Source organism: Mytilus edulis, chromosome 14 (assembly GCF_963676685.1).
Source record: "Mytilus edulis chromosome 14, xbMytEdul2.2, whole genome shotgun sequence".
Lineage (NCBI taxonomy): Eukaryota > Metazoa > Mollusca > Bivalvia > Mytilida > Mytilidae > Mytilus > Mytilus edulis.
Window position 1 is genome coordinate 42091234 of NC_092357.1, and position 20187 is coordinate 42111420.

Genomic DNA, 20187 nt, shown 5'->3' on the forward strand with positions numbered 1-20187 from the left:
TGTTGTTTGTTTATGTGTAACATAATTATTCATTTTTTGTACATAAATTAAGCCGTTAGTTTTCCCGTTTGAATTGTTTGAATTTTGTCATTTCGGGGCCTTTTATAACTGACTATGCGGTATGGGCTTTGCTTATTATTCAAGGCCGTAAGGTGACCTATGGTTGTTAATTTCTGTGTCATTTTGATCTCTTGTGGAGAGTTGTCTCATTGGCAATCATACCACATCTTCTTTTTTATATTCATTAGCTCGGATGAATGTTGTGAGGTGTATTGTTTTACTAAAAGCTTCACCCGAGTCATAACTTTGGTCTAATTTTCATGAGTCATTGGTCAACGTTAAGTGTTAAGTGATTTTTTTGAGTTCCGCAACTACTATTACATGTATTGACTTTGAGAAAAAAAATATAGACTCGGAGTCAGATTCGTGTGTATGTGGAGAGTGTCTTAATTGTCTTCCTCTGACTGTTACGTGTATCTTGAGAATTTTACAATCCCGTTCAACTAGCACGTTGAAATTCAGCTCGACATTGAGCTGAATTTCAACGTGCTAGGAGCCTGTTATCCAGTGGTTGTCGTTTGTTTAAGTGTTACATATTTGTTTTTCGTTCATTTTTTTAAAAATAAATAAGGGCGTTAGTTTTTTTCGTTTGAATTGTTTTACATTGTCATTTCGGGGTCTTTTATAGCTGAGTATACGGTATGGGCTTTGTTCACTGTTGAAGGCTGTAGGGTAACCTATACTTGTTAATTTAGGTGTCATTTTAGTCTCTTGTGGAGTTGTGTCATTGGCAATCATACTGTATCTTCTTTTTTATATGTAGGCATATCGGCATAGTATAAAGCAAGGTTCATAGTTATTACAGTACATTGCATGTTCTTTTCGTGATATTCATGAAATGTTTGCTGCTTGATGTTTAACGCCAATGCATCATCTTTTGAATGGTTCAATGATCACTATAACACATCTTGATAACTATAAAAACCACATTTCAGCAGAGTTCTATTTTTTAGATGTCAGGAAGGCAAACTTGTGTTAAAGAAAACGCAAACATGTAAACAAATGAAACATTTTTTACATTCTTTTTTATTTTACATATCAGATAATTTTTAAATTATGAAATATTTAATGTACAAAATACAAATTCAGACTATTCATGTTTTATCTATCTTTCATTCAATCTTGGAATGTAACGACTATTTAAAATATAATTAACACCTAACAGGTGCGTCAAGAGATTCACATCGTCTGATTAAGTAACAAACTTAATCATTTTTGGCTGACTACGGGTTTCTGATCAGTTCTGTACCCGTTTTTTATTTGATTTTATTCAAATTCTTCTGTCATTGTGTATATATAATCAATTGTTTATGAAAGCAACAGACTAAAAAAGAGAGTTTTTTTTTCTTTCAAAAATGGATGTCCTTTTCAACATTTACACAGTCACACTCTATCATTAAATTTTGAATCTCATAAAACGTCCGTATCGCTTACTTCCGTAAATGCCGTAAATCTGATCGGCGTTAACCCGGCATGCAACTGGTCATTTTACTTTACATCCATAAGCATTTCTATACTTACATGTATGTAAATTTTGGTCACAAATTATTGCTTAATAGTAAAATAGTTTTTTTTAGAAACACTTTCCTATGAATAATTCAAGCTCCAACAGATCAGTCATATGTTAGCACCTGAATTCTAAAATATGATTTTGATATCATAGAAAAAGAGTTGACCACTAGCATGGACACTGGTATACACATATTTAGTTTATGAAGTGATTTATTTACAAACTGTGACCCATTCATTATAAGTACATGTTTGACATACAACGTAGCAACACCAATGAAATTTGCAATCACATCGTTCGGAACGTTTCACTCTTAACGTGTTATATCCCCGTCCACAACAGAGAGTCTCACAATTATCCACACCGGAACTTGTTTTATTACAGAATCGCCCGGATGTCCCAGGTGAATCTACTAACGGATTTGGATCACAGTAGTTTGGAGATCTTTCATAAAACATCAAATCTGATTTCTTCGTTCGGCGTCGAATTCTTCTGAATTTTGTTTTGGCTTTATTCAAAATATTTACCTGAAAAAAAATAATGAAAACACATAAGAAAAATCAAAGCAATAATTCCACAAAAAACGCTATATGTTCGTGTATAGCCCACTGGCTTATAATCGAGTTGTATTGGGGGGAAAAAGAAAACTGGAAACATCAAAGTATAATTTGACGTCAGCTACATGTAGGTCTTTTTTATAAGTATTTAATTTAATACTATTTTAAGAATTTATTCATTCATAACCATTATTTACATTGCTTTTTCAATCATTCTTTTTAGTTGATTAATGAATTACTTGATATTTTTTCTATATACATTAACGGATAAAGTAATAATTTTTGATACGGATGGTGTTCTTTAACTGAGAATTTCAAATTTCAGTAACTATTCTAATCGCATCTATATCATGTAACTCAGAAGAAAGGTTATCCGACATACGTTTGTGTTGTGTTAAACCAATATCAACACTTAAAAACCGAACAGAGAGACTCGGTTGATACGAGTTCACTGCATACATGTAACTAATATGTTGGAGTCACAGATACATGTACATGTAACAGGCAATATGTATAATTTGTACATTATAGTCGCCATAATCCTAATTTCTGACTTTTCTCCTTATTCAAATAGTTTAACGCGACATAAGCAAACGACTGGTACAGCTACATAAGCAAAAACTTCAAGTTTACCCTTTTTGAACAAAAGCACTCGTCCAATTTTTCAGGTTTGTCGTTCTGTCCACCAAAAGAAAATTTTACCATTTTTAAGGTGTTTTTGTCTGATAGTGTGGTTAGCATGCCTTATTCAGTACAAGTTCCATCTTGTAGCATCTTCAAAGTAGCAATAGAAATATATGCCATCACTTAAAAAAATGCATGATTTACTCCAAAGTTGTATGAGGTTTCAAAACAGGTTTCTTCATTTTTAAAAGTAAAAACCGTGTAGGTGGAATATTTCAATGCTATGAATTTACCCGTACATGTATGTTTTGAACAGTGATGAAAAATAACATGATTATATTCATTTAAAAAAATGTTTTTACCTTTACCTTTCTCGCGGATTCATACTTCTTTATTAATCTATCTCCTACATCCCGGAAGTCCGGTGTTGATTTCCAACATGTCTGCATTTCACAACTTCCTGACATCCCGTGGCATTTACATTTTCGTCGAACATTTCTGATTACAGCCTGAAATATCAAAATTGATATCTATCAACTGAACAGAAGAGCAGAATAGAGTACGCAATTAATATAAAAATTGGACTTTACAAATTGGGAGTGTTGTTTGTTGCGGAACGTCTGCTGTTGGGTTCTATATAAACATTTACAATCCTGATTTAGATCTGGTCGAAGGCTTGGGAAATTATAATTTCCGTCAATAATTGATGTATAACAGAAAGAATAACTAGGTATGTAAAAGGTAACGAACAATTTTATGCTAGTGCGGCTTGTATGGTCTAAATCAACTTTCAAATGTACTTCAAGCCGCAGAGCATCGAGAGGTAGATTTCTTTATCTGACAATTCTCTTGAATAGTATATTAATTTGAAAATGATTTTAACACTTTATTTCTTAGCGGGTTGCATAGGGTGTTTTTTTTGCCAGTTTCAGGCAAAAGGTCTTCATAGCCAACAAACCATCTTTTCCAGTGGACCTCGAAAATTTCGCCCTCAATTTCAATATAACTTCTTTGTAGATCTTATATACTGGATTTATTGCAAAGTTTCTTCGTCCTACAAATGCATGAAATATTTGCTGCTGGATGTTGAGCAAACAAAAATCAACTTATAAATCAATCAAAATTACTTCAAAAGATACGAAACTAATTCGGGTGTTTTTCCACTACTTTTTTACTTACCAGTCTTCCAGCTCTGTTATTATGGATATTAATTTTTGCATGAATATCTTTCGCTTTTCTTTCTTTAGAATCTAAAAACTTTCTCGAATAATCTTCTCCAAAGGCTATATTATGACTGCATCCTCCCCACTCCCATTTGTTTTTCATTTTACCCTGCTGACTGACGTCACATCCGCATGATTTTAATTTACCCAAACTGCAGGCTACTGCCACTTGGTGAACGACTCCTGCTGCTGATACTGCATACGCAAAAGCTGTCTCTCTATATCCTTAAAAAAAATGAATTATTTAAGGAGGTAGACCTAGGTTAAGGGAGATAACTCTTTAAATCAGTCAAGCGTTTGTATAAGTCAAGTTCACCAATGTATTTTAAGCATTTACCTGAAACAGATTGAAAATAATCTATGTAACCTAGAAGCTTAGAATATGTTTTTGAAAATGGTTGACACAAACGTACTGATGATTTTAAGAGTTATTTCCCTTAACCTAGGTCTACCACCTTAATAGGGGACATGTTTTTTAAAAGACCTCATTAAAGTATTGAGCAAAAACTTCCAAATGCGTATGTCTCACTCGACAAGGTTATCAATCCCTTTGTGACATTCTTCAAAATAGTTAAATTATATCTAATGGCATTTTGGCTTTTTGTGGCGAAAAATTATAAGATACCTGTCGTCTGCTGTATCCAAATGAAATTCAACAGCAATGATGAAGTCTTGTGTTTAAGTATGAGAAACCTCAAAAACATTATTAAGATCAATAATAAAAATAGCAAGCGCACACCTTCGTCTTCTGTATCAGAATTTGTATCAGTTTGGTAGAGTTTTGTCAAACTTTTTGTAAAGTGTAGCTAGACACATTTTTCCATGAGTTAACTGTAGCTTACGACGCAAAACGACAGAATATTGGTCCTTACGACTACGTTTGACGTTTTTAGCGGTTTCGATTGCACGTATTGCTTTCTTTTAAAGAAGCTTTTTGTCATAATAAAAATGATGTGACTCGATTTTTTTAACATGATGATTAAGTTGAAATTTTATTCTTTTATCATTTTCTAGTAGAAAAATATATAATTTATTGCATATAGTTGGTGTTTTATATTTTTCTCTATACAAGTCTTCTAAACAGATATATAGAATCAAATTCAATTAACATGTTAAAGGCCCGTAGGGCCACATACGTTATAAAATACTATGGATTAAATTTCAAATTTGTTCAGAAAATACAGGAGTTGGTGTTTTCGTTCGATGTCTTATACAGTTTTGATTTCAAATTACTTTAATTTTGTACATGTAAACAGATAGTTCAATTCAATTAACATGTTAAAGGGCCACATAAGTTATAAAAAACTATAAATGGAGTCTAAAATTTATTGTGGTCGTCGCTTAATCCAAATGACAAATCTCATTATCTTATAAGGTGCATCTCTTCCCAAAGTTCGTTTCTAATGAAGGATGAAAATTATTTGAATAAAAGGTCATCTTCGGTTACCAAGGTCAAGTTTAAATTCCACGATCTGTCTAAATGATAACTCTAAATTTTCGTCAAACAAACCCTAGATAGTTTTGTAACTTTCTGCGTCGTAGATCAAAGTTTTATTAGAATATGAGCCAATATTGATAACGATGATGCGAAAATGACGACCACAAACGGAAGTAATCCAATATGTAGTCCCGCAGAAACGATGATCGTAATCACTGAATGGCTCGTAAATTGTCTCTAAATGAATACAGTTCATTGATATGGGAAGACATGTGGAGACCAAATATTTCATCAATTGATTTTCTATTGTTTATTCGATTTTCATTCAGTTAAGACATGAATCAGAATTGTAACTATACGTTTGTAAAAGTTTAAATAAATTTTCCATTGACAAAGTTGAAATCCAAACTACGAAATGATTTTGTATATTCGTCTTCACAAAAGTAGACCTGGAGAATCAATAAAGGCTATCTATCCAGCTAACTTTTTCGTACATATATACGAGGACAAGATTTCTTGAGTGATGCGATGCAGGTATAAAATTTTAAATAGTGACTTTCAAAGCAGTCTCGTTAGTATCGCCAGTCTCGCCAATCCATCTATAGTTAATTTCGGATGTAACTGTAATACTTGGTTTTTCAATTAATTTATTTCTCCCCGACCTTTGAATAGTAGCATTTCTCTATTGTCCAGCAATTGTAGCAAACACATGTAAATACATACATAATAATGGAAAGAAAAATGACCATTTTACCATTGCAGGTAAATTGTTGAGGATCTTAATATAATTCGATTGTATTTTAACAAGGATCAATATTTAATACTATATGTTTTTATTGATAATACATGTAGTTATTTTACGCTAAGAAACTATGTACTTTTATTTTAAATTCTATACCGTTATAAAATATATATTTTTTAGTATTATCAACATAAAAATCAAATTATCGATCAAACCACAGCTAAAATGATGGTTTGAAATTTAAGAATAAACATAATAAATTCTTTAAAGATGTTAAACGAAAAGTCCACAATCAAACGTAAAATCTTTAATGATGTTAACATTAACTACGCAAAAAAAGTGTTAGGACGCAAAACCACAGTGCGGTTTTCTGTTTTTCCCTTAAAATTGTTTGTCATTGAATCAAAGTTTACTCAAGTACCCATAGGTATAACCAAAGTGGGCGGTTATTCTCAGTTAATTTATTTCTAATTGTATCCTTATTTTCTCAAATGAATCATTAGTTTCTTTGTAACAAATACTAACTTCTCAATTTCAACAATTTGTATGTATAACCCACGTGTGAATTATTAGTTTAAACATTAACCAATAATTAAAAAAAACTTTACACGACGTACCTATGTCATGGTGTAAATTAAAGAGGCCCCTCATGGGGGGGTCCTAGTAATCACATAATCACCATTTTTTTGCCAATATAATCACATAATCATTAAATATTTGCTTATCTTTAGTAATCAAATAATCATAAACTAAAAATACAGTCCTAGGTAATCAAATAATCATGAAATATTTGGCTTAATAATCAAATAATCATTAAAAAAACGGCCAAGTAATCACATAATCAAAAACCCCATGAGGGCCCTCACAAGTAATAGAAATGTAATTGAATAGAAAGAAGAAAGTAAATAACACAAATAGATGTTTAAAGCGTAAATTGTTCATTTAATCATTCGTACAATTTCATTCAAAATATCTCTTGCATAGTTGCGGTTCTTGATTTAATTGATTTTAAGTTTTGTTACCTGTATCGACAAAAGATCAAAGGCATCTCGACAGGTATCAGAATATAGTTGAAGGTAAACATATATTTAACTATCTTTCATGCTAAGTTGATACCCAAATGGTTTTGTTAAACTTCAACCCTATTAACAAGCTAATCATTTAACAAGTGATCTGAAGAGGTTCGGAAGAGGTCATTTAAAACTTTTCTTACATATTTGTTAAATGTATGACGTAATTAAAGTGAAATGTGCCTTCTTCTACCCTTTATATCTTACTCTGTTAAGGTCAGGTTGTATTACTTATTTGGCATTTAGCTAATTGCAAACAGGATAACCCTTAACGTCCCCCAAATCTTGATCGAAAACCAATGTAAGTGAAAAAGACATCGGGTGTCCATTTCAACTGGTGAAGTTAATGTTCCCTGATTTTCTTTCGTATTTAATTAAATGGAAGAAAAATGCAAATTCGAAACCCCAATTATAATTCCTGAGAAAAGTTTATCTAATGTCGTTTTTTTAACATCTGTAAAAGTACTCATCCAATTTCTATAAATGAGCGACTTTGTATTCATATGACCTTAAACATACCTTAAATTTTATATTTTAAACTTAAATAACATTTTGTACTACATTTTTACCCCCTGTAATGTTTGTCAATATTTACATCAAAAGAGATAAGAGCCCGTATGTTAATGAGACGAAAAAACAAACAAACGACATGTTTGCCATGTTGTAGAAAATACATGCTGCGACTTTAAAAAATCATTCAGTTTCTATTTTCAATACAAAAATAAGGAGATGTGGTAAGATCGACATTGAGACAAGTTATAATGTATCTTCCAAAGTTCAAATGAAGTGGACGTAAGCAATTATAGTCAACCATACTTCAAACTTCAAACTTTCTTACTCGAACTCAGACGCAGTAACTGCGCTACAGGAGCATCAATTATATACATAGTTTATTATAATTACAGATGACAGATGAGTATAGAAATTATCTTACATGTATATATTAAACTATATGATTTCAAGATATTTGAACTTATACAAATGTATAATATATACAAAGTAAATATAGATAGAAGCATTACTGTATATATAATACGGCCTTGAAAAACGAGAAAAACTCATACCGTATAGTCAGATCTAAAAAGCCCCAAAATGAAAATAATGAATCAATTCAATTTAGAAAACTAAGTCTGTACTAAAGGAGATGGTATAATAAATATACATCTATATGACACACCAACCAAACACACACATAATCATATATTATAGGTCAACATACGGTCTGAAACAAATGAAGGGTATATAGGGCGTTTTCTTAAGGTTTGTTTATGCATGTAAGAATTGCAGATCCAGACATCTTTAGGACGCTAAGCAAATAGAAATCAATCCATCAATTAAAAACTCGTAAACGGTATACCGCTTTAAACACCGATTAGTTTTTCTCTTGCAATACAGCAACTTATACATTTGAAACAACATTTATGTGGTATAATATTATAGTCAGTTCCCAATTATCATGCCTCTCCCAAGTTAGAAGCCTGGACACCGTTTCACGAAGCTGTCTTAGGACTAAGACATGTCTTAGGATGATCTTACGACATATCTTTTTCGTAAAAGGGTTTCACAAAGTGGTCCTAAATTAGGACTTCTCTTAAAGTTGGTCATAAAGTTGGAACTACATATTTTGTTTTTCGTTTACTGTTATGTTGAAAATCAGGTCTTTGATTTTTATTTTTCGTTTTAATGTTTACATATGTCATGTCGGGACTTCTTGCAGCAGTAATATGGCATACATGTTATGCTTATTGTTGAAGTCCGTACGGTGACATAAAGTTACTTGAATCCTCGTTATTTAGACTCTGCAAGATAAAGTTTGCATTGTCAATAATGCATGTCCTTATTTGTATTGGTATGATTGATTTCATGGTTCATTATTTGCAATTACATATTTTATTAAATTCGTGTACTCGATAAAAAGCGTTTAGTGTCTGATCATCATAAAAAAAAACAGACTAAAGAATTTCGCAGCTAATTTAATTATTTCTGGAAATTCAGAAAATCCGGAATTTAATTACTTTATCATACAGGGAATTCGTTAAAAATAGTTTTCAATTATTGATAAAGCGTTAAGTTATTTAAAATATTAAAAGAAGCAATATGTTTATGAACATTTTATTGGAATTTTATGAGTTACAATTATTTCAATTTATTTTAAAATCAAATCATTTCTACGAATATGCTCCATTTAAAACCCAAGCAAAAAATAAACTCATTATTACTAAGTGATCGGCGAAATTTGGAATTTCGACTCCCAGAAAGAATTTTTAAGGTCTTAGTCAGGTACATGCTTTGAATGTCTTAATATTTTCATTATTTCTAGGAGGGTTAAAATTGGGGAAAATGTCAAAGAGACAACCACTCGACCAAAGAGGAGATAACCGAATGCCACCCATGGGTCTTCAACACCGTGAGAAAATACCGCACCCGAAGGCGTTCTTCAGTTGGCCTCGAAACAAAAATGTCTACTAGTTCAATGATTATAGAGGCCATAATAAACTCCAAACTTAGAAATGAACTTAGATTAAAATTTATACAAGACTAATAAAGGCCAGAGGCTAATGACTTGGGGTTTCGCAAAATAAAGCGGCGGGGTTAAACAGGTTTTGTGAGTTTTACCCTCCTCCTATGTATGTAATGTATGCCTTGTTATTTTTTTTAATCCGACCAGGATGGTGCTGTCTATCTCTGATGTACAGTAAGGGAGCTACCATTGATTTTTATGGGGGGGGGGGGGGGGGGGGCTAGGATGAAATTTGAAAAAAATAGGCAGGACAGGAGTTTTGAGTAAAAAAAAAAGGCAGGATGTGACACTTGCAAAAAAAAAAGTCAGGATAAACTAAAAAAAAAAAAGGCAGGACCGATTAGAGTGAAAAATAAAAAGGCAGGACAGAGATTACAACTAAAAAAAAATGCAGGACACAATTTTTCATCCTAGCCCCCCATAAAAATCAAATGGTAGCTCCCTTATTGATTACCCTTTTTCTTTTGACTTTTTACAATGTAAAATGTGCACGCACCTTTAACATACGTCGTCTGAGATTGATTTTGTTTTAAATCTATGATATCTATCTATTCATCTTTAGACTTGGTCTTATTATTTACTTATTATGTAGTAATTTATTCATTTATTTATTTAAATCATATTCATATTTCTTAAATATTAGCTGTTAAAAGTACAAAATATCGCCGAAAGAACTAAATGACGATTTGATTTTTCAGATTTTACATTTCCGGTTGTTCGTTTTCACACTTAGTATGAGATGATGCAGATGAGATGTGGTATGATTGTCAATGAAACAATCTCGCCAGAGACCAAATGACGTACTAGTATATAAGAAACTGCAGTTCACTGTCCTGAGTTCAACAATTAGAAACATGAAACAAACTATACTACAGTGAAACCTGGCTAAACCGAATCCTGCCTAAACCGAAAACCTTTATAAACCAAACATTTTCTAAATCACGGTCTTATCAAATTGTATGCATTGTGAACCTAATAAAACCGAACATCGACCAAAACCGAACAAAATCTTAAGTCCCGAAGAGGTTCGGTTTAAACAGGTTTCACTATACTACATCTTCGCTAGCCGAGGGTTGGAGGAGAGGAGTCACTGTGGATCGTAACACTTGGCTAACGATGTTGTCTGTAATATAGGTCCCTTTATGACCCTTAATCCTTGGTATGAATTGCAATATAAAATTAAGAATGGGAACAGGGAATTTATCAAGAAGATAACAACCCGGGCAAAGAGAGGAAATCAGCAAAAGGCCATCAAGTTCTCGAGGAGACAAATAGTAGTGCATAAGAAATATAGATCTCAACTGTGAACAGGTTCCTAGTGCTGATATGGCCATTGCACTCTAAAAAAATCCCCGTTTAGTTGGGAAAGATGTTACCTCCCTTTTTTCAAAATCCTTGATCATCTGCTGTGTTTTATTAAGCTCGGACATTACAAACTCCCTCCTTCAACTGGCGAAGGTCACAGCCACGATAACTGATGCGCAGTGTGTAATAATAGAATTTTCAATTGAATTTCAAAACTTGGTGTGATGTGACGATATATTTAAATGTTTATATTTGACAAGTACATGTAATTGATTTATAAAACTTGTCGAAATTAACACTTCCATTTGAAATATTTAAAATTGGCGATGGGAATGTTTTCACACTTGTATGCGAAAATTAAAAGCTGACATTTATGATGTATGATTCTATGTTTATAATATCGTGAATTAAAACTTAGTTTTTTGTATCAAAATGATTGCTTCATATTCGAATAGGAGAATTCTTTAAGAATCTTTTATCATACTCTAATCTCGTCAAATTCTATTTTGAAAATTAAGATAAATAAGACGATGTGGTATGAGTGCCAACAAAAGGACGTGTATATATAATACCTATTCTAGAATTATTTTCAATCAATGTGTTCCTAAGTCCATGTATATAAAAAAGAAGTAAACAGATTGAATGAATTATATAAATGTCGTTTTGTTCTCTTCATTGTATATGGTTCCATCGAAATTTTCTATGACAGTAACCATCTTGCAAGATTTATCAAGATACATTTGATTTATAATATACGTGAATCAATTTTCGTGTCCCCCTTTTTGTTCGTTTTTCCACTGAAAATACATTTTGTTGTTTACATAATCACACCTATGCCCTCTTTATATGTTTGAAATATTTGCTACTGGACGAAAGTTTAACAGTCGTCGATTAGCCAACCAACGGTCTACCGAATTAACCTGTCGAATCATTTTTAACTTACTTAAAATAGATGAATCGGAAACCGGTATCAATTCAACCCTTGCAAAATGAAAGCGCCCGCCTGTCATATATTCATGGCCGTATATGACTCCTCGCTAGGAAATATGAAGAACAACCAATCGTCAGGGAGTGCCATACTTTTTAATATTTCGCCTCTTTGCATGTAAGCTTGACATTGACATTCGAGTTTAACAACCTGAGCTTTGGGTTTTCAGTAAACCTGTACTGAATCCTAATTTCAAGCCAAAAATAATCTGCCCTATACACTGAAGTTTCTACAGCAATTGATATCTGACATACAGAAATTGCAATTGAAATCACATAGCAAATGACGTATTTAAAATTAATCACCTCCTTTAAGAAATAGATTATGCCACTGTCAAGTAAAACATATACTCACCTCTTCCAAGAAATGGACTAGCGTGAGGATTTTTATTCTTCTTTTCTAAACTTGAACAATTCCAACGATGATACCGCAATTGAAATTGGCACTCGTGTATTGCAACTTGTATTCCCTGAATCGCAGATGCTGTCACATCCGGGTATTTAGAACATAAATTATATTGTTCAGGAGACAAGTCCGGATAATTTTTACAGACAGTATTTGGGTCTATCACCGGTTCTTTTGGCGGTAAATTTAAACGTAATATGTCATTGCTCATACCCCTGAAATAAAAACACAGAAATAGAACAACTGCAAACGTGTAAACATATACAAATAAACATGAATGAATGGATAAGTTTTTATTGTCCAGTGGCAAATAACACATGAATTTCAGCACCGGAAAACACATGGATGTGACAACCTTTCTGATACAAGTAGAACACAAATGTTAAATTTCTGTTTTATTTTTAATTTTTTTCAAAAACACGTGATTATCTTTCTTATATAAGAAGAAAAACCATGTTTTATTCTATTTTCAAAAATCAAGTAAACGTAGGTTCTTCTAGATGTCGTTTGGTTTTTTGTGTTGCTTGGTTGCTGTCTCTTTGGCATACATGTAATTTTTTTATATACAAATACAGTTCCAAACTACAACTGTTCAATTAGTGGGCCAATCGTATGCCGTACCGTTTATGATCAAGGAGAGATCAGAACAGGCTGAACAGGTTAAATGGACCAGAATGGTTGCCTACAGACAGTATTGAGGGTATATCAAAGCTTAAATTACTAATTTGTATGAATCCTTAACACCTTGTTGTTAAAATTTGGGATGGTAAAAATGTCTTGACCTTCTATTTCTTGTCCAACTCCTTGTTTTGACAGTTTACATAAAGAAACACATTGAAATTTTTCTGTTTACAAAAACGTGTTTCGTATAAAAACATTATCACAAGTATTGAGATCATTTAATAAAATTCGATCGCTTTGTACATCATACATGTACATATAATTGTTATATTATTGTCAACAAATTCTGTTATTACAGTTTGTTTGTGGTTTCACCTACACGATAACAGAAAATTTTATAATAAAAACAAATTACAAAAATGTACAAACACTGACTGGGCTTTTTAAAGTCTACAAAGATATCTACAAACACCTTTAGGGATTTTCTAGGTTTAATGTTATTTTTTTTTTTTTTTTTCATTTTGTCGTTCTAACATTTAGATCACCCAAGAAACTTTTTAATGGTATCCCATTTCGTAAAGAGCTATAGAATTTCTATCATTATTTTCGTATTTTGATTAAATTAAATAAAGCTGATTGACAAAATCACAAAAAGTTTTTAAATTGTATTTAATCATTTGGACCGTGTAATACAGTGTAATAAAGGTTCTCTCGCCTTAGACCCTGGTCACAACCCGTAAACCATAAATTGTTTTTCTATTATGTGCGAGACTATATCATGTGACTTCCGTATCTGATTGTTTAATATACCGTGATTCCCGTGAGATTTAGTGTAAAATGGTAAAACATGTTTAAAATTTTAAAACTTGGAAAGAAAATAGAAGATTTTGAGTAAACTTATAATTTCATGCATTTAAGTGGAAATATGCATGGTGGTGCATGCTAAAGTTGCAGAAATAGTTATATTAATTTGTATAATCAGCCAATAAAATTAGTTCTGTAGATAAAACCCAATTAATAATTTGATCAAAATGTATCAGAAGAAATTAATGATGTAATACATTCAAACAATGACGTTGTTGCAATAATCTATATACTGTATGCTGCACTTTTATATAATTTTATAAAAATGCGGTAATTTAGATTATTATGAGAGTTTTTTTTCAAATAGAACTAATTGAAGAAACAAAGTAAAAATTATTCTCAGTAGTTAAAACGACCGCCCAAACACCACTTATTTTTCCGACTTTGGTACATACAGAAAGGGAACATGCTGGCTGTATCGATGATATATGTACATGTAGTTATGATAGTGTCCTCATTATTAAAGAATATATTGGTTCATTGTTAGTTGCTTTTCGTCCAGTGGCACATACTCAATGCATGTCCAGGACGTGATCAAATGAACAATACTTATAATAAATAGGTTCCTTATGTGATGAATGTCGGGGAATTGAGGATATAGTACATATAAGAAAAAAGAGATATAGATGCTCGTGTCTTTGTATTTAAAGTAAGAAGACTTGACAGCACAGTTTTGTGTAACTTTTTATAACTACTTCATTTTAAACAATAGTGTAAATTATATTTGTTCAGTGAGACAACAAAATAAGGATAGTGTCCTAAAATGTACACGCGCCATTAGATAGTCGTGAACCGGATAATCGTCTTCAAGTTGATGTTCATCTCATAGACAGTATTAGTCGCCTCCTAACTTTGAAGTCCTTTGCATTTTAAATAAATTTAGGCCAAAGACGTTCTTTCGTTGTTTCCTGAGAACTTGCTGGTAGTTTTTTTTTTTTTAATATTGAGGAAAAATCAAATGCTTTAATATTTGAGAAAATCAAGATTGAAAATGTTTAAGATATTTTTTACTTTAAGCATATTTATGTCCTTACAGTCTCGTATGAGCCGTGTGAAAAAAGAGGGGCGTGTGTGGGGGGGGGGGGGGTATTCCCAGAGCACATTCTTTGGAGAAAAATAATAAAAATGTAAGTGAAAGAAGACAACTTTTAGCCTATTAGACTTCAAATGCTTTTTCTTTCCATTTCTATCGCTTTTCACTTTCAGAAGTCTGCAACCCCCTCTCTACTTTGCATACTGCTTCCACTCTACTAATCCATAAAAACAACATACTGACGAGATGCTTGCTAAATAAGCCATGTGCATTCTAGATAGACAAGTTTTTGATATTAAAAAATTGAACACCTTGTTAACTAGTGTATTTTCCTCCTGACTAGCTCGTATGTTTCGAAAATTTGTGTTTACGCAAAACAATTGAAAAACTATCATGGCCTTGCTCTAATGATACTACTAGTTCCAGTTACAGACAGAGTTTCCAGTAGACTGCAAAAACTGTTTCAGTTGTTAAAGATTACTTAATTACTAAAAGCATAACGAATTTCGCAGTCGTCTAATGACTATGCACTTTGATGAAACTTTTTATTCTTTTTGAAGGTCGGGAAACTTGACACTTATGATAATCTTTGCGTTCCTTGTAGTATCTTCTACGAAGAAAATCACTTTATCATTCTAGATGTGCATATTTTCAAATTAAAAATGCAGACATACTGAGATAAGGTAAATATTCAAAGACGGAATGCAGATATAAAAGTTAATTTTATAACATTCTTTAATGCTAATCTCTCTTCTCCTTTATTCTGCTGTTTCTATTTGAAATCACTTATAAAATTGAGAATGGAAATGGGGAATGTGTCAAAGACGCAATTACCCGTCCAAAGAGTAAAAACAGCCGTAGGCTACCAATGGGTCTTCAACACAGCTCGCTTAAAATACTGAGTGTAATTTTTACTAATCAAAGTGTACATCATGACGGGTGCGATTAATTGAGTAGGCAAGTTTACTCGTCTTATGTAGGTAACCTTGGGTTGTCCTGGTATGCAATCGATACTGATTTTTTACAAAATTTACGTCCACATAAGCTTCATATTTCAAACCACCTGCTTAATATTACCTTTTTTTAAATTTCTTTAAAAAACATATTTTATTTTAATATTTCCACTTAGTCGATAGATATATATATAAAAAGATATTTTGCCGATATTATATAAATTTGAATTGTCATTTGAAAGGAGTCAATATCATTCATTTACATTTAAGTATCGAATGTTCTATCAATTTGAAAAGATAGCAAATTATCATGTATGTTGTAAAAAAGATTTCAGGTGTAATATACTTTCGAAAAAAAGTGAGCCTATTAACTCTTTTTTAAATTGTATAACAAAGTATAAATTTAGAAACATAAACTTTATAAATCGTTTTAAACGATACTCATTTGAGCAATAATATCAATTTGTTTTAAGAAATGTTATAAAATTAGAAACATACATTCTTAAATGAAATAGGACAAGAACACATCACGCTGGCAGTTACAATCTTCAACAAACATTTTACATGAAATGTACATAAAAAAAACAAAAGACTTTAAAGACTTTTGGGTCGAATAGGTAAATATACCTCTGCAGGTGGGTAAAATCAATTATGTTATAAAAATTAATGTCATATCATAACGTTTTCTATAATATATATGACAAATCATGGTCATTTCACAACTTTATTAAATTTTTATTTCACTAATTAATTTTACATTATAAAAGTTAATTTAATTTGAACTGAAACAAAATTTCCAATCGTTATAATATGCTTGATCATGATGAAATCATCAGATTTTATTTCAGTTCATTGCGTAATGATTTGCCTGGTGTTTGTTTTGTTTATATCTATATTATCATCGATTCGTGGACCAATTTTCTCACTGATCAGAAAAATGGTCAAAATTTAAACGCAATTATCAAAATTAATGTTAAACCGTCAACAAATTCTTCAAATTTAGATATAAAAATAAGATGATGTGATATGACTGCTAATAAGACAAGTCTCCACCAGAGACCATATGACATAAAAGTTAACAACTAAAGGTCATCGTCCAAAGTCCTTTTAAACTGACAAAAACTGAAAATGCAACTAGCACAGAAATAGCTACGAACATATACATGATTTTATAATTTTTGGGCATACTTGAGCATAAGTAGTTGTGAAAGTGTATCTAAATATTAGAACCTTTAATTAAAAATAGAATAAAATCAGTACAGTCAAACCTGTTATAACGGTTAAGGTCAAACCTGCTATAAAGGTCAAGGTCAAACTGCTATCATGGTCAAACCTGTTATAAAAAGTTCACCCAATAGCTGTCGTTTTGGAGTCAACCTCTTCTTGTCCCACTAAAGTTTTGCCTATGCATTTTAACATTAATTCAAAGGTGAAATCTCTTAAAAGGTCAGTGTTCTCCTACCCCAATCGTGACCTTCATATACTACTGTGACTGTATCAGGAATTGTTAAATATAGAAGAAGTATAAGGAAATGGAAGAATTTACTGGTGGTGGGGTGGATTCTGAGGGAAAATACTAGCATATTATCGCTCGACATTGTTGGTTTGTTTTGTTGTTGTTGTTGTGTTTTAGTTTTTGTTGTTGTGTTATTGTTTGTGTTGTTGTTTTATGTTATTGTTGTTGTTGTTTTGTGTTATTGTTGTTGGTTTTTTTCGTGATGGTAGTGGTGGTGGTGGTGGTGTAACAGGTTCAATGGTATAGGTGTAGCTGCAGAAGGAGTAGTTATGGTTAGGGGGATTGATTGTCATGGTATAACTGTTGTCAACGAAGTAGCAAAGGTTCTTGCTAGGAACAGTTTTTTTTCCTTAAAGTGTCACCAAAGTCCAGAAATGACAAAGTATGAAGAGTTACCAGAAAGAGAAATGAAGTTGTGTCAGCTTATAAAAACGAACAGACACCAAAAACCACTTTACACGTCAATTAAACAATAAGAGTAAATCAAATATATGTAAATGTACTTACCTCACATGAGATAAACAAAATAAAAATATAAACAGTATTGTGTTGATCGTCGTTGAATAATTGGAATAATATGTTTTAACATTGTTTCTTGTTAAACGGAAGTTCCATATTTTACAACACTTTCTCCTTTTATAATTACAAGTTTGACAACTGTCGATTTCACTGTCATTCATAAAACCAGCGTCTTGTTTTGTTTCCATTGAACTTTCCATTATCCGTTTGTTTTTCAATGCACTTTTTAGATTCACAGTAACATTTATATCTGTTGGTTTAGTTTCTACAAAATATGAGATAATCGTTAAAATATAGAATACAATATCCTAACAATGTTGACATATTCTATTTAAAAACCGACGTTTTGATCGGAAAAAATTGACCAATAAAGAAACTAGCCATTCCCTTAGGGAGCTACCATTTGATTTTTAGGGGGGGGCTAGGATAAAATTTGAAAAAAATAGGCAGGACAGGAGTTTTGAGTAAAAAAAAGGCAGGATGAGAAACTTGTTAAAAAAAAAAGGCAGGATGACAATTTGTGTAAAAAAAAGTCAGGATAAACTAGTAAAAAAAAGGCAGGACCGAATAGAGTAAAAAATAAAAAGGCAGGACAGAGATTACAACTAAAAAAAAAGCAGGACAAAATTTTTCATCCTAGCCCCCCATAAAAATCAAATGGTAGCTCCCTTAACATTTTTGACACTTGTTCCTCAAAAATACCTTTATGTGATTATGGACTTTCCGAATTGATTTTCCTCTAAGTTCAGTATTTTTGTGATTTTACTTTTTATCTTTTCATTTAATGATCTTAAGTGATATAAGAGTGCATATGTACATTAGAAATCGTTTTGATCACCATTAATATAGATGCAAGGCCCCTTTCGTTTGAACACCCCCAAAACGAGGATGAACCTTGGTTTTTTCCTCTTAGTAAAAAAAATATATTCGATTGACTCAGAAAGTCATGAAAGCGTTGTGTAGGTATACTAATTACTACGCTTAATTAATATACAGTTATGAAACCCTACATTTAATTAATATATACTCTGATGAAAAACAAATAAAATGCCTATGATTTTCACATGTATTAATTAAGCACTTGTTTATCTCCCTTCTTAACGTTAGCTATTTGCACTCTATGCTAACGATCAACCCATACTGCTATAAAACATATTTAGAGCAAACAAAATATGTCGACGTTTGAAGATTGTAATAATTTCAGTTTAATAGCCCTCGTGCATGTAAATTTGTTTCATGATATGCATCAAATACTTATCTATCTTCATATGCATAATAAAGATACAAATAGCTGAAACATTTAAAAAAGAATTTAATAGAAAAAAAGAAAAACGAGTCTACATTTTTGTATTTGATTATCTCGTTAAATTTTATCAATAGTTGTGAAAATGTTTCTTTAAGTATCGTTATTTTACATCAGTGTTGATTTATAAACAATAAAATTAGATCATTTAGCGGTTAATTTAATGATTTCATCAATAAAGAAAGAATTATTTTACGCGCTATCCTATTTACATGCGTAAAAAGAGTTTTTCTTACAACTGTATCACATATATCAAATAAATCATTATTCATATTATAAAGAGTAAATAAAAACCCATAAACAATAATACTAATTTTAATACTTACTTATTTCTAATGAATAAAATTTCACTTTAATTTGTGTACTTCCTTACAGAAGAACAGTTTTTAAGTATCAACGTTAAGTAAAACTCGCTAAAACTATTTCACTATCTCGTGTTATCTAGAACGAGATTGACAGTTTGTAACCAAATTTGATCCGATTGATACAGTATGAAATCCGGAAATTATTTAAATATTCCGACCTAGTCTCCGGAGCTTATCATTTAGATATTGCTGTTTGATTATGGATCATTCACTAAGTACGTGTGTTCACTGGTATTTTGTCACTATATGATAATCTTTCACACGGATGAGTAACATAGACTACCTCCCACCCTTTTGTTCTCATACAAATCAGGTGTAGAAAAGGGGTGTGAATCTATTGCTTCCGTCATGGTTCTTTTAAAACACATTGATTTAGAAATTGACCAAAGAAAAACATACAATTAGAACAAAACTATTGATATCAACGTCTCAAACATCTAAAGGCGACGTTTTATGTACTATAAAATACCGTATAACTAGGATAGATTTAAATGATAAATAGTATGATACAGCTAAAAAGGGGTGGTTATAAGATTAATAAGATGATTGAATGATACGAAAATAATTTGA

The 20187-nt window shown here is 31.6% G+C and overlaps 1 protein-coding gene across 2 annotated transcripts; it reads right to left on the reverse strand.

Annotated features, from left to right (window-relative positions):
• Window positions 1–1068: 1068 nt before the first annotated feature.
• Window positions 1069–19836, reverse strand: LOC139504489 (protein Wnt-10a-like). 2 transcript variants are annotated; one of them, XM_071294597.1, is made up of 6 exons: window positions 19579–19836; window positions 17938–18214; window positions 12393–12658; window positions 3931–4199; window positions 3120–3260; window positions 1069–2097 (listed from the first exon to the last, which is right to left on the reverse strand). In XM_071294597.1, exons 2-6 carry the CDS (start codon window positions 18147–18149, stop codon window positions 1783–1785), a joined length of 1203 nt encoding a protein of 400 aa, XP_071150698.1. In that variant the 5' UTR covers window positions 18150–18214; window positions 19579–19836; the 3' UTR covers window positions 1069–1782. The 2 variants fall into 2 exon arrangements, with proteins under 2 accessions (XP_071150698.1, XP_071150697.1); XM_071294596.1 differs by having other exon boundaries at window positions 3114–3260.
• Window positions 19837–20187: the final 351 nt, after the last annotated feature.